The sequence below is a fragment of the Manis javanica genome, chromosome 8 (genome assembly GCF_040802235.1).
Source record: "Manis javanica isolate MJ-LG chromosome 8, MJ_LKY, whole genome shotgun sequence".
NCBI lineage: Eukaryota > Metazoa > Chordata > Mammalia > Pholidota > Manidae > Manis > Manis javanica.
In genome coordinates, this window is record NC_133163.1 from 102,021,854 (window position 1) to 102,043,853 (window position 22,000).

The 22,000-nt window shown below is 44.5% G+C and overlaps 1 protein-coding gene across 8 annotated transcripts in view; it reads right to left on the minus strand.

Moving 5' to 3' along the window:
• Nucleotides 1–22,000, minus strand: part of MYO5C (myosin VC) — an 88,331-nt gene that overhangs the window by 10,044 nt on the left and 56,287 nt on the right. For 5 of the 8 annotated variants that reach the window (XM_037021018.2, XM_073211865.1, XM_073211864.1 and 2 more), the window contains 14 exons: nt 20,665–20,845; nt 18,684–18,777; nt 18,325–18,388; nt 18,160–18,240; nt 17,000–17,180; nt 15,276–15,369; nt 14,792–14,855; nt 13,448–13,616; nt 10,187–10,274; nt 7,347–7,439; nt 5,967–6,121; nt 4,104–4,193; nt 1,627–1,777; nt 682–964 (listed from right to left, as the gene is read on the minus strand). In XM_037021018.2, coding sequence (XP_036876913.2) covers nt 682–964; nt 1,627–1,777; nt 4,104–4,193; nt 5,967–6,121; nt 7,347–7,439; nt 10,187–10,274; nt 13,448–13,616; nt 14,792–14,855; nt 15,276–15,369; nt 17,000–17,180; nt 18,160–18,240; nt 18,325–18,388; nt 18,684–18,777; nt 20,665–20,845 — 1,788 coding nt within the window. Of the gene's footprint in view, nt 1–681; nt 965–1,626; nt 1,778–3,001; nt 3,162–4,103; nt 4,194–5,966; nt 6,122–7,346; nt 7,440–10,186; nt 10,275–13,447; nt 13,617–14,791; nt 14,856–15,275; nt 15,370–16,999; nt 17,181–18,159; nt 18,241–18,324; nt 18,389–18,683; nt 18,778–20,664; nt 20,846–22,000 lie in introns of those variants that run through there. The other 3 variants (XR_012120695.1, XM_073211868.1, XM_073211869.1) reach the window with 3 other exon arrangements.

Genomic DNA, 22,000 nt, shown 5'->3' on the forward strand with positions numbered 1-22,000 from the left:
CAGAGTGTGTGTTTCCTCAATTCAGAGATAACAAGGAGTTGGCACATGGCAAACCGGATTCCCTTCGCGGTCCGGATCCAAGCTATAGCTCTGCCGTGGTCCTGCTCCCCGAAATGACCCTGCTTTACCGGGACAGGGCTTTCCCTGCCAGCCCCAGGAGGGTACTCCCTTGGGCCCACGGCTGTGCCTTCACCTGCCTCATTTCCCCTGCCTGCAATGTTCTTCTCCCTTGTAAAATCACAGTGCACAGCTCTCAGGCTTCTGTAGCTTTTCTGTCCACAGTAATCTCCTCTCTCTGAAGTATATCCCACATCACTTGCTTGTGACTTAATTGTGGTTGCCTTGAATGGCTGTTTAGCTCTTTTTGAGCTTCTTGAGGACAGGACCCAAATCGCTCCTTCCTTTGTGTCTTGTTGCGTCCAGCCGGTATGCCATTCCCAGCAGTGGTGGTCAATAAACACTAGTTAAGTATATGATAACCACAGAGGGCCAGAATTTAAAATATATAATTATTAGTTCCCAGTTAAAGCCACTTGGCCTGAGTGTCAAGTGGGCATGGGGTGGGAGCAGGGGCTGGGGACTAAGCTCGTGCGGGACGGGGCAGGGCTGTGTGGCCCCAGAATTTAAGAGCACTCTTTCCAGCCAGCCTCTCCAGGGTAGCGGGGGGCCTTTGGCTCTTACCTGATTTGCATCCCTTTTCTGCAGGAGCACATGTCCTTGCGCAGGAAGAGGCTGTTCAGCATGATGGCCCCGATCAAGAAGAAGAGCTGCTTCACCGCCTGCCTCACCAGCTCGGGGTCCAGGCCGTTCTGGCACATGGTGCTGTAGAAATAGCTCAGCTGCTGCAGGACAGAGGTCATGGTGTAGGTGTCCGTGTCGTCTATGCTAGATGACCGCTTCCGGAAGCCTGTGGGCTTCAGGCCAGAAATGCCTTGCAGGCTTTCATACTCCAGCATGCCTGGCACTACAGAGAAAAATGGGAGCTTTTCTTGCACACACAGTGGGGACAGCCAGAGAACATTTTCCCCTGCTCTCACGTGTCTGTCTCAGGCGGTGGGACATCATCTACAAGAGTCAGTAGTGGAAGAGTTAAGACAGAGAAAGCGAGGAATCAAGGATTGGGGAGCACCAGGTGTAGAGGTGAAAGGGGTGGATGGCTGTTTCCAACAGCTCCCCTACTAGGCTTGGAGCATCTCTTGTTTCACCTTCATGGGGAAGAGAGCAGGTTAGCATGATAATTCACAGTCTGGGACCATTTAAAGCCTAAGATATTTAAACTTCAGAAAACTGAAGAAAGTATACAAGAATTTGAGTGGGGCATTAAGATTTCAAAAATACTTGGCTAAGACCCAGGATCAGTCACCTAAGTAGCAATGGTTCTCCCAATATTTTCCCTTCAGGATAAATCACCCTTACAGAAAGAAAATTACGAACTACGTACTTATATGTGTGTAATCATTTCAAGCAATCAAAGAATTAAAAAGTGGACATTTATACTAAATTTAAACTAAATTTTCCTGGTTTTAAAATTATACTCTTTGTAATCACACATTCCATATACCACATTTACTTTTTAAGGTCTCAATGTTACTATAAATATTTTTTGGCCATCAATTCTTTTCTTACCGATTATTGGCTGAATGTTATTTTCCATTACGATAATGAACTGATGATATATTCGTATAGCCACATCACTAAGAATTTGTCTGTATTCTGAAAGGTCAAAATTGTTCAAGCAATTCTTATTCTGATGTGGACTATTATGCTTCATGAATTCCTGTAAGTAATCGTGAGCACATAAACATTAGGATAATATAAACATGTAGGACATTAAAATATTCTCTCTACTAATAACATTATAATCAACTTCTACTATAAATCCTACACTTCAAAATGTAATGTCTGATTAGTATCACCTGAATTCATGTTTGACATAGAGCTTATTTTCTGTAACTGTCATTGCATTGCAGACTCCCCTGCAGACATGTGCCCCCATAGCCCACAGACTACAACAGACAACTCCCACAGAAGCTCACTGAAAAAACTGCAAAGCGACCAAGGAGACAAACTTCTGTAAGGGATTAGTAGATGCAATCAACAAGCTTCATGCTTTTGTAATTGCAGAATATAGAGCAATCTGAAGTTTTTTAAAATGTGTGTTATAGACTGAATGTTTGTATCCTCCCAAAATTCATATACCCTGAAGCCCTAACCTCCATGTAGCTCTCTTTGAAGATGGGGCCTCTAAGAAAGTAATTAAGGTAAAAGGAGGTCCTAAGGGTGGGGTCCTGATTGCATAGGATTAGTGCCTTTGTAATAAGAGACACTATAAAGTTCAATCTGTCCTTCAAACCCCATGCATCAAGGAAAGGCCATGTGAGGACCTTCTCCCCCTAACCCCATGCACTAAGGAAAGGCCAGGTAGCAATAAGGCAGCCATCTACAAGCCAGGAAGCGAGCTCGCATCAGGAACCAACCAGGCTGGCACCCTAGATCTCAGACTTCTGGCCCCCAGAACTATGAAAAAATAAGTTTCTGTTATTTAAGTCTACCAGTCTGCAGTGTTTTGCTATAGCAGCTGAAGCAGACTAATACAATATGTTTAATATGTTCAAAGAGATAAATAAAAACATTAAGACAAGAAGATGTTATGATAAGAGGCAGAGGTGCAAAGGAACCATTGAAATTTTAGAAAAATATAGTAACTGAAAAAATATTCAGGAAAAAGAATATTGTATACATGGTGAAAGGGGACAAAGGGAGGGTCAGAAAACAAAAGGTGCTGAATGATATGCTCCTCTTTCATTAGTGTCTCACAGATGCCAGTGGACTGGTCTGTGGCCTCCTCCTCATTTTTGTATTACTTTTAGCCAGAGGTAGAATTTTATTTACTTATTTCTCCTTTTGTTCTACAGTACTGGTAGAATTACTTTTGAATTTTTTTTACTTTCCTTCCATTGGGACAACTGAACTATCCATGTAGAAGAAGATAGATCATTACCTCACACATCAGCTTGGGACAGATAAATAACCACGCCATTCATGAATCAATCATGAATAGATTAAAATGTAACTGTGAACGCTCAGTTTGAATTACAGGCATTTAGAAGCAAGGAAGATAATCAGTCCATAATCTTAGGGCAGGGAAGAATCTGAAGACACTAAAACATGTATCATAAAAAAAAAGGATTAATAGATTTAAGTACATTAAAATTCAAAAATTGTGTATTACAAGACTACATAAAGAAAATTACAAGATAAGCGCATAATATATAAACACCACTTACAAGTCAATAAGAATAAAAATCACCTCTAAGAAAAATGAAGAATGCACGTCAGTATGCAATTTAAAAGGAAACCCAGATGACCAGTAAGCACGTGAAATGATGCTTGACTTCACTAGTGATCAAGTATTTGCAATTTAAATCAACAAGGTGTTGTTTTATATCCATGAGACTGGTAAAGAATAAGATGTCTGCCAAGACCAAGTTTTGGTGAAAGGTAGGAGATGCTGGAAACTTCACAGTCATGGAACTATGAAATGGTACAATCATTTTGGAGAGCAAAGAAAACCCTAGAAGGCCACTTTGTTATTAGGTTAATGGAATTTTGCTCTGTGAGTACTTGAAGGTGGAGACCTGCTTCAGGATGTTAGCCCCTGGGGAGCAGAGTCAGAATGACAAAGGATTTACGGATTATGGAGGAACAATCAGAATCTTATAGAGAGAACAGCTGTGAAGAAACAGGCATGCTGGATGAAACCCTGTATTTGAGAGTCATAATACTGGTAACTTCAGAATTTTATAAACAGAAGGAAACTTAAAAACCATCTAATCTACCCCACTGATTTAAAACTCAAGGGAACTGAGGACTGGCTCCATGACCGAGGTCTAAGACTTCTAGGTCTTTTGTCTATGACTTCTGTCCAACCAGGTACGTGAAGTTGGCCTCCTGGGTGGAAAGGAAGCTAGAGAGCCAGTTGGAGCAGAGGCTGTCCCTGGAGCTGGGCACATTCCTAACCCCTCCGGTGAGCTCTGGCTCATGAGGAGGGTACCCACAGGCAGTTAGCATAGAGCACAGAGCAGGCAAGCACCCCCCACTACCTCTTCTCCGCTGTACTGCTTCAGGCAGTTGAGGAAATGACAAGTATTGGAAAGCCAAAAGGACAGCATCTCGAAGTCTTCTAAATGTTCCTTAAAAAAAACAAGAAAACACCAAGTTGGATTTGGTGATTTTGGTGCCTGTTTGGTTAGCTGGTGGCTGTTGATCAAATGGAACCCTTCTTTCATTCACTAAGGAGTTTGTGAAGTTTGTATTACATTTATTTAGCAGGTATGATTTGCAAATATTTCTGCGTAGATTATGTCACTTATTACGAAGCTGGAGTCAGGGCCTGCAGGAATGCCTCGTAAATGTTGGTCTCAGTCTCTGCTCTCCAAAGTGCACATTCTGACTTGGAAGACAGATATAACATACATAGGATACAGTTAAATGAGTGGCTGGGTGCCACAGGATGGGCGTAGACTGTGCTAAAAAAGCTCAGAGGATGGAGGGATGATGGAAAACCACGACAGCTGAGACAACATGAGAGAAGCAGGAGGATGTCCTCTCTGAAGGAAAGGGGTGGAGGACAGGAGCTCAGTACCAGGGAGTCTGTTGTGGGGAGCACTCCCACACAGGGGGCAGGAAGGAGACGAACAAAGAAGGCAGAGGTACAGTGATCAGAAAGGTAAGAGGAAAACCAGAACATCCCCAGATTTGAAAGACATGGGATGAGGGTTTCAAAGAGATGGTCCTCATGCTTTGGTCCATTTAACGGTAATAAAAATTAAGGAAATACCATTGGATTTAGCAAGAGGAATTGCTGGTGATCTTCTGAGGAGTGATGGGGGAGAAGCTAGATTGCAAAGAGCAGGGATGGAGACCACCAGGCTAAGCACTGTGGCGTCAGGGCGTGGGATAAGAGGCGCAGCGACTAGGCTGTGCGGGCCGAGTGAGGGCTGCTTGAGTGCGCTGTGCGCTGGAGGGGGAGGAACAGGTGCTGCGCACCAACAATGGCAGAGGGCAGGACCACACTGGGGAAGCTGAGATGGAAGGTGCTGGCGAGAAGGGATTTATATTCACGCCATGCATCTTCCTGTTTCTAAATATTTCAACATTCCAGAGCGGCAAGATGGGGCAAATGTTGTGCCTATGGCCTCAGACACCATGCAAGTTTGTCATAAGGAAACCCAATTTATGAAAATATAGACAGAGAAAACATCAATTTATGGAAGCTCCTTCCCAGGACACTGGTGGCTCTCTTAAGACAGTGACTATAAAGCACCTAGTACAGAATAAATGCTCCCAACTGGTGGTGAATAATGACTTCTTGGTACAAAAATTTTGGGGGGGAGGGGAAAGGGAAAAATCACCCATACACTGACCTCTCATGCATTTATTCTTCTCTTTTTCTAGAGTATTTAAAATAGGATTTAATTAGTCATGAGTCTACTAGGACATATATTTCACTAAAAGTGAGATAGGACTTCCCCTACTGAAAAATTCAAATATATTCCAACCTCAAACACTGCTTCTCATTTGGAAGGGGATGAAAAATAAGGGATCTATATTTCACTCCTCCCTTTTCTTCTGGATGGGAAATAAAATTACATCATGCAGTTTTAGACAGAAGAATTATTTAAATACAAAGGGAAGAGATGAGTCACTTTGCAGCCAGGCTGCAGTCTCCTGGGAAAGGCTGTGGGGTCTTCGGGCTGGTCCCTAGCCTTCGGAGCCCCTAACCTAGCTTGGCTTTTCCTAACAGCTTGGCTTCCTTCACTGACTGGGCCTCAGACAGCTTTGAAGAACTGCAGGGCTCACCAACACCGGAGGTTAGGGATGGGCAGATATGGGCAGCCGGTCATTCGTGAAGGTGTTCCTGAAGAACCGTAATATCAAGGGCCAATGTCAGACACGGTGCCTACCTTGACCACCTGCTTGATGCCATTAATGGTGCTGTTCATGAGGGACTTGAGCATGTTGGCGTCGTTCAGAGAGTCTGTGTAGCGGACGCACATGAACAGGATGTGAGCGGGCAGCCCTGGGATCATGTTCACCACCACTCCGCGGGGCTTCAGGTCTGGAACAGAAAGAGTTGATGAGGATTCCAGCTGACAGTCAGCTCTGCCCTTGAGGTGAGCGCCTCTGGCTGCAGGCCGGGGCTGTTTGCCTTCTGCACTTGGCGCTGCGTCCGCAGGCGCGGGATGTCTTTCCTCTTTGAGGGATTCAATCTGGCTCTTTTCTTGTCAAAAACACACAAGTGCCACCTACTGCTCTTCTCATTTGCAAAGTACTTTCTCTTTTTTAAAAGTCTGAATAAGAGATAGAATTTGTACTTCTTCCTGGTGTGGAGACCCTGGATCTCAGATTTGCAGTGCCACACATGCCCCACTGCAGCCTCTGTGATGAGGACAGAATGCCATCCCGGTGACTGCATGCACCTGCCTGAAGTTGGGAAGACAGGTGCACGACATCCTGCAGAGGAGGCGCGCTGGCCTCGGCGTGAAGAGAAGAATGGCAGGGAGAGAGAGGGGTAAAGGGAAGACAGAAACTTTATAGGATAAATCAAGATAAGCAAAGACCTTGCCATGGCTCCAAGAAGACAAGGGAATGAAGAGGCCCCACAGCTGTGTACCAGTGAAGGTGGGAAAGAAAGGGTAGGATGCTCATGTGCTGTGAGGGCGGCCATTGGTAGAAAAGAAAGTTAGGTTACATGTTGGCTTTCTGCTCTGAGATGTTGGGAGCAGCTGCTGGGAAGGCACCTTGTCTCCCTCCCTGTAGAAAACCAGGTGGCTGTCATGGTGAAGACAGTGTATAAGACTGGTTCTAAGACCACCAACCCTTAAGGATACACACTGGGACAGTCCTGTAACTGAGGTGTGGCTGGGGAGCCTCCATTGTATTGCCTGCAAGTAAACTCCTCACTAGAGGTCAAACGGGTTGCTCCTGCCATGGTGCCATGCTGAGAAGGAGGGACAAGGAGCTGGGCCTGCCTCCAGACCCTGGGAAGGAGGGGGGAGGAGGAGGACAGGGCAGTGCTGCTAAACTGGGGGTACTTCTGGCTCCCATGGGACCCTGGGCAGTGTCTGGAGACTTTCATTGTCATGACTAGGCATTGCTACTGGCTTCTCGAGGGTAGAAGCCGAGGATGCCGCAGGGCACAGCCCCCCCTGCCAGTGAATTATCTGACCGACAGTGCTGAGGCTGAGAGTCAAGCAGCGGAGGGAAGGGACCGCCTCCTCCCCAGGACCGGTGTTCAAGTTCTCAAAGACAAAGTGAGTATGCAGAGTTCCAGGTTTCGCTACCGAGAATGAGGTTTTGAATGAGCTTGGCCTCGTCTTCTCTCTTGTATTCCAGCATTCCAAGGTACTCCTTGGGTCCTGAGTGCCCATCACTGGCTGTAAGGAAGAGGCAAACAGTCCATGAAATAAACAAAAACAACTTCCACAGGCTTTCTAAGGAGACTACTCTCTTTCTACCCCATTCTGGCTGGTTTGCGCATGAACTCCTGTGGCTCTCAGAAAAATGAAAACTTTATTAATCCTGAAGAATTTCTTCTAGTAGTGATTCCTATCTGAGTGTATAAATGCATACAGCTACTGCTAAAAAGGCTGGTTATTCGTGAGGGAATCTTTGAGTGTCTGGTATGCATCCAGCACAGCAGGGGCAGGAAAGCAATCCAAGATGTTGCTCCTGTCTTCATGAGGCTAGCGCTATAGTTAAGGAAACAAGATTCAGGAAACGTCTGGTGTGTAAAGTGCCCAACTGCATGGTCCTAAGGGGGCTGTAGTGGTTTCCTACGTGCTATAACAAGTTATCACAAACTTAGTGGCTTAACACACCACACACTTTTTATGTTCTGGAGGTCAGAGGTCAGAAGACTGAAATGGGCCTTCAGGGCTAAACTCACAGTGATAGCAGGGCTGTGTTCCTTGTGAGGCTCCAGGGGAGCATCTGGTTTCTTTCTCCAGCTTCTAGAGGCTGCCCACCCTCCTTGGCTTGTGGCCACATCACTCGGACCTCTGCTTCCATCATCTTTCTCTCTCTCTGCTTCCATTGCCACAGCTCCTTCTCCCATCCAGCATTCCTGCCTCTCTCTTATAAGGTCTTTTGTGATTACACTGGATCCCTATCTTAGATCCTTAATCACATCTGAAAAACCCCTTTGCCGTGTAAGGTAACATGTTCACATATTACGGGGATTGGGACATGAACATCTTTGGGTGGCCACAGTCTGCCTGCTAGTTCCCAAAGATTCATGTCTTTCCTGAAAGAAGGAGATGTGACAGCAGAAGCAGAGCCTAGAGAGTCAGAAAGATTTTTGAAGATGTTTGTTGCTCACTTGGAAGATGGACGAAGGGGCCCCCAAGCCAAGAAATGCTGTGTCCTCTGGAAGCTGGAAAGGCAAGGGAATTCTCCCCTAAAGCCTCCATAAAGGATGCAGCCCTGCTGACATACTTATTTTAACCCGGTGGAAACCACTGTGAACTTCTGACTTCTAGATAATAAATTTGTGTTCATTTATGTCACTAATGACGATTTGTTATAGCAGCTGTAGGACATTAACACAGGGCCATAAGAATTCACATAGAGGTGGCTAGAACTGTTGAAAAATGCTTTTTGAAGGTAGCACTCCAGTTGGCCAAGAAAAGTGAGATGGCTCTGGGGGGTAAAAAAAAGATTAGCGCAGGTAGAGTTAACAGATTCTTCCTACTGCAGGAGAATCTGTCTGTGAATTTACTTGCTCTGCTTCCTTGGAGACTGGTAGAGGTTGAATCGACTGTTTTACTAAGCAACACTGTTAATAAGAATGACCTCTGATCAGTAAATTTTAACTGGACTGGGAAGGACATGAATGAAGCAGAAATAGCTGATAAGGACATCATATCTTGGGTGTTCTTAAGTGTTGTGACTTGTATCTGGGCATGCTCTTTGCAGGGACCCTGGAAGCTAATCCCACCTATGGAGTGCTCAGGAGATACTGGCTTCCTGCCAACAGCCATGTGAATGAGCTTGACAGCAGGTGTTCCAGCCCCAGGTAAACCTTCAGATGACTATGTCCCTGCTGACAATTTGGTTGCAACTCGGAGCCAAAACCACTTAGCTAAGCTGCTCTTGGATTCTTGACCCTCAGACACTGTGTTGTTAAGTGTTTGTTGTTTTAAGTTGCTAAATTTGGAGGTAGTTTCTTACATGACAATAGATAATTTACACAGGAAGATAATCTGATGTTTTCCACTTTGGACACATTGAGTTTGGTAACAGGAAAGCAAAAGAGGTAGTCTTAGAGGCAAAAAAGGGGCGGGGACTCGGGAAAAGAAGGGTGTTCCTTACAATTACAGAGGGTCCTTTTCACAGAAGCTCATGGATTTTGGAAATCTTTATGCAGAGATGGTATTTCATTCATTCATTCTAGCACAGGGACACGAGGGGTTTGGGAAGGACAGACATTTCCTGAGCTTAGACCAAAATATATCATTTATTACTGAAAGGGACAGATCTCCATGTTAGCTTTGGACATTTTAAATTTGAGGTGAGAGTTGAACAAGTAACAATAAACAAGCTCTTCAAAGAAATGAATATGGAAAAGGGGACAGACAGGTGAAGCTAGAGCCTTAGTGATAAAGGCTGGGAGGAAGAGGAAGTGAGAGTGAAGAGCATCAGAAGAGAGACGTCGGAAAAGTTCACTGACACTGAAGCAGACGAGGGAAAGAAAGGGAGAGGGTCCTTTTCACAGGAGCTCACGAGAACGCTCAAGTTCAGTCCACCCTCAGGACTGCTGTCTGGCTCCTTAGGTCTCTACTTCCTTCTAACAGAAATTGGGATATTGATCCTATGTAACCGGAAGAGGAAGTGAATTTCAAAGCGGTTAGATTTGAAACTTGTTCACACTTTCATTTTTAAAAGTATTCACTACGGGGTATCCCTTAAAATTACATGAGCATATCAGGTATAATTTGAGGGGGTGAGCCATCTTCCTGCCTCAGAGGGTCTTTCCATTGGCCCATCACTGAGCCCCAAAGCCCCTCAGTTGAGAATCATTCCTTTGGGTTTCAAAGACCTTGGATGATTAGGAAGCAAACACTTCAGTGCATACTGCCCTTAGCTGAAAGTTCAAAAAACAGTAAAATGTTATCTTTCCTACCTTTTTCAATTGTCTTGGTTAGAGTCTTGACTTGATCTTGTAGCTTTTTAATCACTCTGTCCTTCATGTCTAACTCTTCTTCAAGATCCTACAGAAATCAAAAGAAATAAGGACATTAGTTTAGAAGCATGTTACTCTATTTTTTAGTAACAGCTTTACTGAGCTCTCCTGCACAGGCCATACCATCCACCCACGTAAGTGTACACCCAGTGGTTTTTAGACCGTTGATTATGCAACCATTGACATTGTTTAATTCCAGAACATTTCTATCACACCAAAAAGAAAACTTGACTTTTAGCTGTCATCCCCATGTCCCCCTTTTTTCCCTTCTAGCCCTTGGCAACTGCTACTCTTTCTGTCTCCATATATTTGCCTATTCTGGGCATTTAATATAACTGAAGTCTTACAATAGGTGGCCTTTTGTGTTTGGCTTCTATAACTTAGCTTAAATGCTGTCAAGGTTTATCCGTGTTGTACCATGTACCAGTACTTCACTCCTTTCTATTGCTCAATAATATAATACTGTATGGATATACTGATTCATCTTATTTTTCCTCTTGATAAAGTAATCCCTATCAGAGAGATTTAAAAATATGAATGGGTTCTCTGATATCAGAGAAGCTGGAGAAGAAAAACTTCAGAGAATTGGGTCCTGGTCTTGCCTTTCCTTTGTGATAAGGGGGTGGTCTTGTCCAGGCTGAGTGTGGCTCAGGAGCCAGGACTGTCCTGGTTACCTATAAATATTTCCTATAAAGAACACAGAGTGTTTAGGTTCTTCCTGAATTCCAAGGGCTTTGCCACCGAAGGCGCTCAGGCTTTTCTGACCCAGCCATGCTCACCACGCAGTCTCCACAGCTGTGTGCCTCTGCGGACTCTCGGGCCTGGGGAGGAGGCCGTGCTGTCCTGCCCCGTGTCTGCCTTTCCCCGGAGGGAGGGAGAAGTGTCGGCTTTGTGTCTCTAGCTAACACCTGAGGAACTTTACCTGCCTTTACAAGTGGGGGTGTGCGTACAGTTTCTTCTCCCCTATTTGAGTTCATGCTATAATATATCTAATAATAAAAAATCTACTCATCCGTCCAGAACCTGGAAGAAACTGCAGTTTATGTTTTGTTTTTATTCCTTCCTTCCTTTTTTCCTAATGTGGCACATACACATTTTTAAAAATTGGGGTTATACTGTACATAAAGTTTTAAATCCTAGATTTTCCTCTCATTACATTACAGATGTTTCCCCCATCATAATATCCACACACTGTCATTTTAATGGCTAAGTCATGTAATTTACAATAATATAATCTACCCACTATTATGGGATATCCTCTTTTTTTTTGCTTTAACACTTTGATGAATACTCTGAATATGAATCTTTGTCCACGTATCTGATTATGTGCTTAGATTAGATTCTTAGAAGTTGCATTACTGAGTCAAAGAGAAAGTGCTACTAAATATTCATATCTGCCTCCAAATCACCCTGGACAGAGTTTACCCCAATTACATCCCCAGAAACCACGTGTGACCCTGCCCACTGCAAGATGTTCTCACCAGCACCATAAGATCTCTATTATTGGAGAGGCAAAAATAAAAAGTTTTCATCTTAAATTTCCTTGGTAAATAGTGAGAGGATCACTAAAGGTTTTTTTTTCTTTTGTTAATGAAAATTTTCTTTGACTCAGATTCTCCCCTAGAAACTTTGGAGGAGTATAGCCCTGGGGACACCTTGAATTTAGACTTCTGGCCTCCACAACTGTGAGGAAACAAATTTCTGTTGTTCCAGGACACCCAGTTGTGGTAGTCTGTTATGGTGGCGCTAGGACACGAACGCAGCCAAGTCTTATTTGTGGGTGAAATCTACCACCTAATATACAGAAGTCATATTTGTTTGTTCTGTATTCATCTACTCATTTGTAACACTGAGGCTGCTCACTGGGTCAGGGATAGTTCATGGAACGCACCCGTAGATATGACTGCTCCCCAGCTCAGTGCACTGCGGAAGGAGCAGGCCGGGCCTGTCCCCTCCTAGGAACAAAGCCACACACACAGGGGGCTCCTGAGGAGGGGCACTGAGGGACCTCACTACTCCCAGCATATCAGAAACAAATTCTCACAAATCCCACACAACTCAGGGACTGACAACACCCAGAGCCGCCTGCTCACAGCTAGGGAGTGAAGGTCCACTTGGGACAAGATGTGCCACATCCATGTCCCTCACCCCTACCCTCTCCTTTCCCACTGGCTCCAACTGAGACCAAAGGGGCATACGTGGGCCCAGCTGCAGAGGGCAGGGTCACCTCTCACACAGGCTTGGCAGGCAGCTGCTTCTCTGGTGTGATCTGAGGAGTCTATTCTCTGAGAAAGTTATGTCCTCCTCAAAATAGCTGGCCATCATCTAGATGCCCCCAATGGGAAAGTGTTACTTCCTGTTAAATGTTAACCTGTGTGGAATGTTCATTTTGGATATAATTACCCTTTGAAATTAAATTCTGACACTGCAAAATATGATTTTACCCTATTATAGTTTTCCTGTGAGACAGGAAATGGGGGGCCCTGGTGAGGGGGAGCAGGCCTGTGCACAAGTCCAGGCAGCCTGCCTGCCGAGCCCTCCCGTGGTCCCGGTCTGCAGGCTGCCAGGCCAGGAAGCGCCCTGAGAGTGTCTGACTCCCAGGAATGCGTCTCACCTGCCACTTTGGTGGTTCTCAGTCTTGTGGGTTTCACACACCAACAAAATTTCAAGGGACTGACACAGAATTGCCAAATTTCACTTTGACAAGTGCATTTACAATTTGATAAAGACTTTAACAATTTAAAAAATTTGTCAACTACTATGTGAGCATTTCATAGAAGAACAGTTTGACTCTAACTGCAGGAAGGACATACCCTCTGAAGAAAGGGGGTAATGTTTAATGGGGTAAGTGTTGCTCAGAGAAGTTCACATATTGGCCCATCAACCTCAACGTGCTCTGGAGCAGGGCTCATCACCGCTAAGGGTGCCACCCGTGGGGCAGTGCTCAGGACCATGTCCTCTTCTCTTGTCTCCCGTTACTCTGCCAGACACCTGCGAGGTGCGGCCTCTGTGATTCCCCCAGCACCCCTGCAGTGGGCTCTAAGTTCGGAGACCACCAGCCTTCTGAGATAAGGAAACAGACTGCTCTGAGGGAGACGGTTTGATCTCCAGCTGTTCACTGTATGCTTCCGGCTTTGTGAATGAATCATTATAACTACAGTGACACCTGCAGCCATTTATCAGCATGTTAGAAGTTCTCACCCTGTTTTCCATAGTAAGACGAGATGCTTCCTGCTGGAACCTACTGTTGACTTCACTTTCTGTTTCAAATTGTTTCTTCAGGTGCTCACTGGCCTCCTGAATTTCTTGAATCTTATCAACCAGCTTCTCTTTTTCTTTGGTGTGTATTTCATCTTGGGTTTCTATGGTCCTGAGGAAAGGATAGAGGGAATTTTGCTATCAGTTTGACCACAGCGGAGAAGTCATTCATTGTCATAGCAAGCACTGATGTTTCCAAAACTGGAAAATGCTCTGGCCAATGTAATATGTAAAGTGAATACAGGCAGACCTCGGGGATATTGTGGGTTTGGTTCCAGACCACTGCAAGTATGGCAAGTATCAAAATAAAATGAGGCATGCCTACAGTACTGGAACAGGGGAGTCCTTGAAGCAGGGGAAGGAAATCACAGTTGGCTGGGGCATAAAACTGTTCCTGGACTGCCTGGTCTCCTCGTCCTGATGAGGGACTCTGGCCCCACCCCACCTGCACCCTTGAGGGCTCCCACAGGGCATCCACACCCACTCACACCCCTATGACCAATGGCCTGTAAACACTCTGGGCACCAGACTCTCAAAAAGCCAGGGACTGGAGGGAAGAGAGGAGAAGCCCATGAGAAGCATTCCAATGTGGCGTCTCACTCTTTCCTGCTTTTGGGGCCCTCATTTCATCCCATTCCTGCCAGTAAAACTGCATGACTAAAAATGCTCTCCAGGATGTAGAGAGTCCATTTATTCCTCTGAAAAATCAAGTATCTCAGCAAGCTGGCAGCAAAGCCGAACACTTCCCTCAAGAGGCTTCACGGGAGCCCCAGGCCCTCTGCTGGTCAGGATGTAAATTAGAGGGATTATCAGTGAAGATTCTTTTCGAACATAGCTTTTAAGCCTTATTCTAAATAGCCTACTAGGAGAAAATCTGTTCTCACTCACACAATCTTATTTTGTCAATTTTTTGAACAGATAACCCACGTGCATGGCATGATGCTCTAAGGGTCTAACAGGGTGCACAGTGCTGGGTCCCTCTCCTCCCTGCCCTGTCACTCGGTTACCCTCCCTGGAAGCAGGTGATGTTTTATTTCTTGTATGTTTTCCCAGGGGGGTGGTAGGGGGGGTGGGGGGTGGAGTAGGGGGTGGTGGTGGTGGTGGTGGTGTGTGTGTGTGTGTGTGTGTGTGTACGTGTACACACACGTGTACTTCTTTTCCTCATGAGTGGCAATATATCATACATCTTAATTAGCACCTTGCTAATATCTTGGTGTCTCCCCCAACTTCAGAAAAGCAGCGCATAACACGAGCGTGAACCTGAGGCGCAGATGCGTTAACACTTACTCCCTTTGCGTTCCTTCCTCCTCTCGACAGTGGGCCAACTGATTCGACGATTCCTCTGGTTTTCCTGCGGTGGAAAGGACCGCCGTGACTCCGGGGCCGGGCCGCTGCTTTGGATTTGGGTTTGGTCATGCTTTCAGTTATCAGGGGTTCTAACCTGTATCCAACTAGAGATTTTGCTTGGTTTACACTTTTCTTAAAGCTGTTATTTTAAAATTGTGATATTTCACATAAAAATCTGGATTTCTGGCTTTTCCTTAAAAACAGGAGTATCAAGCAACACTGGGACCCGCACTCCTCGGCATCAACCAGTTGCCGCTTTACATGCCGTGCGCCTTGCCGTTCCCTCCACCCAGCACTCTGCTCACACGGTGTCACCTGCCTGGCCCACAGAACCACAATTTGAGACCCACTCAAATTCTTTTCTGTCATTTCCTGGACACAGGAAACCACTTTCTACGAGTGGGTTCGTGATGGGGTCAGTTACCTTTCATGTTTTCAGTCTGTTCATTCAGGCGGATCTCAAGATCTTGCTTCTGTTTTTCCAGTTCTGAAATTTGCTGTTTGAAGTCTGGGATCATCTTCAGAGAAGAATCAGGAATATTTGAATCTCTACTTTCATCTATGAACTCTAAAATCTCAGAGCTACTCAGAAGCCAACTAAACTATGGAGTGTCTGATGCTATGGACCATGCGCCTAGTGTAGCTGTGTAAGAGGGCCAGACTCGCTCGGCTTTGTGTTCTTTCACCTCAAGGTCTGTACAGTCACAAGCATGCTCACGGGGTGGTGCTCACACAGCTGCACCCCCCGTGACTGAGGCCTCTGGGGAGAGGAGGAAGTAGAGTCCGGGAGGCATTTGGAATTCTCCCCTGAGTTGACACTGGGGGAGTAGGGATGATGGTGAGGACAACGATGTGAGGGAACAGCAGCCCGCCTCTTAGGCCCAGAGACACCTCCTCCTCTAGGAACAGCAAAATCATCTCAAAGGGGCCCCACTGAGTTCCAGGCTGTGTACAGCTCTGTTAGGGGAGGTCTGGAACTGTCCAGTGTGTTTCAGTATCCTTGTCCTGGTCTATCTGTATGTTTCTTTAAACGTTGGTCACCTCCACCCTCAGTCAGGTAAAAAGATATTTTCTCTTGTCCAAGTTATACAAACACCCATGCCTCTGAAGTTCAAATGCGGAATACCTGTTTGATTGAGACTTTGGATCTCACTGCATATTCCTCAATAAAGTTTCACCAACAGAATAAACAAAGACATGAGGTTCCTTAACCACTGTTCCAATGTCTGCTGTGCCCAGGGTCACGTCTCCTCACCTGCTGACAGAGCCCTGTGTCCTAATGCGCCCAGGTTAGGCAGAGGAGGAGACAGTGAAGAAGCTGAGAAGGGGCAGCGTGCAGGGGGCTGAGAAGCCTAGGAGAGCGCAGCGTCCTGATGCCAACAGATCAAGGAGGAAGGAGAGGGAGTGGTCAATGCCATCAAATGCCAGGAGACTCAGATGAGGGTGAAGAGGAACCCTCTGTGCTCAGCCTTGTGTCAGCAGATTCACTTAGTGGTAGGGGCCACGACAGAACGGGGCGGCTGCAGAGTAAATGGGTGAGTGGAGAAATCACAGTTAGGGGGCCGTGGAGAAGCCTGTCCAGCTCCCCCTAAGGAATGGGGTGGTGGCTGCAGGGCATGTGGGGCTAAGGAGGGGATTTCTTTTTGAGTGAAGAGATTCCTAAAGCATCCCTCCTAAGCATTTAGGAGACTCCTAAAGCGTCTCTCCGTGGCAGCAGTGAGACAAAGGCGGTCGGCACGAGCAGGCATCCTGGAGCAAGTCCTTGAAAGGGTGAGATGAGGAGAACGGGCAGACAGACCGACCTTCTGAACTCACACCTGTCTCGGGAGTCATCCTTTTACCTTAATGTTTTTTGTCACTTTCCAAGGGGTTTATGCTAGTTTTAAAACACACAGATTTAAATACACACACACACACACACACACACACAGAATCTGGACCCGCCTTTGGTAAACAAACACACTCTCAAATCAAAGTGCTCTCTAGCTTAGGGTGATTTTATAGTTTTATCTTCTGACCCTGTTATTTTACTTCTGGAAAATGTTAATTCTGATCCATCGTTTTACTGCCAGGAAATTGAATTTTACCACTAACTTAGAACACCTCTAGGGTAGCGGCTGCTACAGGGGCCCACGGCGCAGACCGTACCATGTTTTCTGACGTTAGCCTGGCAACTTCATGACGGATACTTTCATTGATGTCATTCTCTTCTCTAAATAACTTCTGCAGGTGATTGATTTCTTGACTGAGATGCACCACTTTGAAGTTCAAAGCTTCAATCTCCTTTTCATAGCAGTCCTTCTGGGACTGGAAGTGGCTCTCTAAAACACTTTAAGAGGGGGTCAAAAAACTGACCACATGGTATATCAAACTGTCATGTTGTAGACTTAAGATTACACAATGCTATATACAATTATATCTTAATTAAGGCACAAAAATAAAAAAATAGAAATCAGACACATGGTCTTTCTCCTCCTGTGCTGATGACTGTGAGTGCTCACACTTGCAGCAGTTATGAAAACTCACAATTAGAGCCATGGACAAAGTACATTAAGTTTACTTATGTACACAGAGTTACAGGTTATGGAATTAGAAACGGACAAAATAAATTCATTTAACTAGTCAGGAACAAGTATGTGGCATTAACATGTAGTTAAAAGTAAGAAATTTTATTTTATACATTATTGATGTTACATTTTTACTATGGTAGTTAAAAAATATTTTCTGTATCATGAAACAATGGTAAAAATACATGCCTGGAATGTCTGACACCAAGAACGAACCCTAATGTACACTATCAACTCTGGTTGATAATGTGTCAATGTAGGTTCATCAATTTTAATAAATGCACCACTTTGCTGGGACATGTTGATAATGGTTGTGTGTGTGTGGTGGGGGGCATGTAGGAGGTAGAAGAGGAATCTCTGGACTTTGTGCTCAATTTTGCTATGAACCTAAAACTGATCAAAAAATAAAGTTTTTAGAATGAAATGGGAAAAAAATGCAGCAAACTTATTAAATTTAAACATATCTATATATCTATAGCAACACTGACTAACTTATCTGATATAATCAATTTTCAATGGACAGTTTATAGCTTTTAATTTTTCGACAGTTTATCCCATAAAGAGGCTGCTCCTCATTACTAAACTGATTACTTAATTCTGAAATAAATATTTTCAGGCATTATTAGATCATCATAAAGAATTTACTTTGTGTATCAACTTGATGTAAGATAAACTGACTTTCCAATAGGCTATTATCTCTGAAAGATCAAAAAGAACTTGGGGTAGGGGGCAGTTTCTCACCGTGTTGCTTTCTTTAGTCCTTCATAAGCAAACCAAAGTTCACCATCTTCATTTAAATGTTCCAAATCTTCCACAGAGAGCCTGGAAAATAAGGAATGTAAGAAAATCTATCATCTCTCTCATGGGTTCTATATTTCTGAATGTTTGGAAATGCAAAACAATTACCTGCTTCTTACATCTTCAATGTCATAGCTTTCAAGAAGTTGTTTTGTGATCTCTGACATCTTTTCTGAGAGGAAAAGGCAGAGTTGGAATAAATTACATTTTTGTGTGATTTCTCTCCTTCCATTCCCTCCTTAGGGCCCAGTTTACTAGCTTCACGCAATCTTCAGCAACCATCCCATCAGCTAACTTGCCAGCTAGACCAACCTATGAGCTATGAAGCCAACTAGCTATTCAACCTATCAAATACTCAACCAACCAGCTAGCCAACCAGTCTCATACTGCTCAAGTTCCCTTAGCAGTGATGCCTGTGATAAATGCATCCTGCACCCCGTGGGCTCAGTGACTCCTATTTTTGTTACCTCGCATTTCCCGTTTTTGTGACTGCACATGTTTTTCCACATCTATCTTCTGTGTCTGAAGTAGTTCTATCTCTTTTTCAAATTCAGAGATTGTCTGAACCACAGCAATGACCGTAACAGGTGAAGAAAAAACAGCAATTATGATTTATGTTAGACAAAGGGAATACTATTACAGTATCATGTTTCTATGCAAGGTACCCTCACTGCAGTTTCCCAATTAAAATCTTGTCAAACCATTGCTGCCCCATACATCATGACCTTAAAGCATGTTTAACTGCTCAAAATATTGTTACTTAAACCAGTTCGCCTTGGTTGTATCAATAGAATTAGTTTTACCGTCTAAAGGAAAAAACAGCTACTTTACTATAAACTTGGGGTAAAGTGGGGAGGAAGGGAAGCCAAGAGAAGCAAAAGTAAAGGAGCTAAATCCTCTTTCACTATATGATGAAATCTTTGGGGATGTGGGCAAGGCCACCACCTTTGTGACTGAGGGCTGGGCTCTGGCTCGGTTTAGATATGTGCAGTGGCAGGGCCAGGGAGTGCCCGGGAGGTTGGGAGTTGGCTATCACGGAGGGGCAGCTCTGGCTGTGGGGAAGAGGCTGAGTTCCACCTGGACCCTGGCAGCTCAGCTTAAGGACCACAGGCGGTGGGAGCTACGGGAGGTATGCAGAGGTGAACAACCCCTCCTTGATATTTTCTAAGTGTTTAAGGGCTACAGCTTCTGTTTCCACAGAGAGTGAGAAGGGAGGCCAAATAGATATTTACTATTCACTTTTCATACATAACCTAGTCCTCTTAATGGGACCATAATGTGGGTAAGGTGATCTTATACAGACAGGAAAATTGAAGCTGCATAAAGGTTAAATGGCATGTTCGGAGTCATGTAGCAAGGTGTTGGGGGCCCCTGGACCATACAATCTCAAAGTGATGCTCTTTTTAATATTTCAATGAATGTTCCAAGACATATGTGTCTTTACTTACAGACTGTAAGTATAACTTGAAGATGGTCTTGGTTTCTCTGAATGTCAGACTCTCCTTAATATACCACATTGTAGAGTTTGGGCCACAGTTTTGGCTCCCAAAGAAGAAGTGAGTGACAAATATTGGTGCTTCAATCCAAGTACAGCCACATGATTTCCCAAGATACAGACTAGCCACATGATATGACTCCCAGATTGACATCATCCTTATGTGACCAGCAAGAATGAAGCAGTGATAGGAAGTTATGGTCCTTCCTGAGCCCACAGGCCAATCCCTTACTTTTAAACAATAGAAAACCAGGGTCCACAGAACGGCAACAGCTCTGCTACAAAGTTCAGAGGCAACATATGCGTGGTTCCTAAAGCTCTTCTAAACCATGCATGGCTTTGCTAAGGCAATTATAGAGAACTCTACATAATCTTAACATTCTACTAATGTGTGTTTCACTTATTTAGTGAGAGCTCAAAAGCTTTTCAACCTTACACTGAAATGCTTTGCATTTAAAAACATAGGGACACACTTTCGTGTTTTCTGGGAGGGAAGGAATTTAGTTGAGCCTTGATTGTGCAAGCATGGATGATTGCTTTTGTGGATTTTCTGATAGTAGTTTAAAATGTAAGATTCTGATAAGTTAATTTGATTTTAATATATGTATTTATAAATATATAAACAATATGATGGATAGTAAAATAAGGGCTCACACCAATTTATAACTTAATTGGGAAGGATTCTCAAGGTCAACATATTTGAATAACTTTATGTAAATATAGTTTCAAAAAAGTTAAAAATCTGGCTTTTAAAATATGAAAAACAATTCTTGCTAAGTCAGAGGCAGCTTGGGGGTTTATACTTGGAAGAACTGAAGGAATTGGGTCCTTTTGACTTTCACCATTACAGATGCCCATCAGCTGTCTGATCCTGGGGACATGCACACCTGCTCCCCCCAGCGGGTCAGAGGACTTGGGCAAAGAGCTCCTCTGAAAGCCAGAGGCACCTCTACCTTTGCCTGCTGGCTCAGTCGGGCCACCTCCTCCTTTAAGCGGTCGCAGGTAATGCGCTCTTCCTCCAGGCTATGCTGCAGCTGTGTTTTCTCATCCTTGAGAGCTTTAATTTCTTCTTTCAGAGACCAGATCTGCTTTTCATAGTCTTGTGTCTTCAATTCAAAACTTTTTTCAAGAAGTCTAGGCAGCAAAAAATTATTTAGAATTGTCTCAAAAGTCTTTATCCTGAATTAGAACTATTCATCATTTTGAAAATAATGAAAGACTGGAAAGGACGCAATGAGTTAATTAGGATCTATTGTGACAGTTCCACTAAACAAAGGCCTTATTTTTAGCTGACTCTTCCTGGTCCCCTTAGGTTAAGGAAGCTTCTTATACCTTCAGATCTGAGAAGTGTGGCTCTACAATGTCCAGCAAAGGAAACGCAGGATAGGAAGGCTAAACTTGGAAATCTAGTGGTGTCTGGGACACTGGACTCCCGAAGCCACCCCAGTTCCATGTAGTTCCCTAGAGGGGCCACTTCCTAAGCAAAGACTTTGGCCCTTTCTGCCAAGTCCTGGCCCCTACCAGGTTCTAAGGGTCCTGGAAGGTATTGGCTTGGTTCTAAACAAGTTAATATAGCCATTTAATATGTCAAAGGGCCCAGCCCTTCAAACAGTCTACAATAAACCAAATCTAGGTTCCTCAAAGTCCACAGAAACCCAATTCCTTCTGAGATGGTTGATTAATTAAACATAGGATGACTGACCAAGAAAACAACTAAGGAGAGATACATGGCCTGGATCAGCCCGACACAGCCCACAGGAGCTCAGCGAGAACTGAAGCAGTCAGTCCCAGGGGCTCTATGAGTTTATTAAGTCATCAATCTATACACCAGGTTGTCAGCTCAATTTTATTACTTGCTTTTATAGCTCAAAGAGAAAAACTGAGAGGAAGAGAGTCACATTCCCAATAGGCTTTTGTTTCATTTCCTTTTATAAATATTAACATACTTTTAAACTTTGTTGTTAGGTCTTTCAAAAAACCAAAGTGCTCCTAAGAGGCCAGCAAAACCTCTGAAGAAGCAAACTGCAACCAGAAAGCCTGTGTAAAAAGAATCTGAGACTCGCAGCCTGAACTGACTGGGAGGCACCCACAGATTGCGGGCGTATGTATGCTTCTCGAGGGCTGTGACGGCTCTGGGGATTTCTGCAGCCAGTCGACCAGGAGCCAGACTGAGGTCCAGGGGAGGGTGCTGCTGAGCACTGAGTGGGTCAGCAGAACTCCAGGCAACCTGGCCCCAGCCTGGCTCTCTGAGCCCCTCTTTGAAATACCACTCCCAAGAGGGGCCCCTAT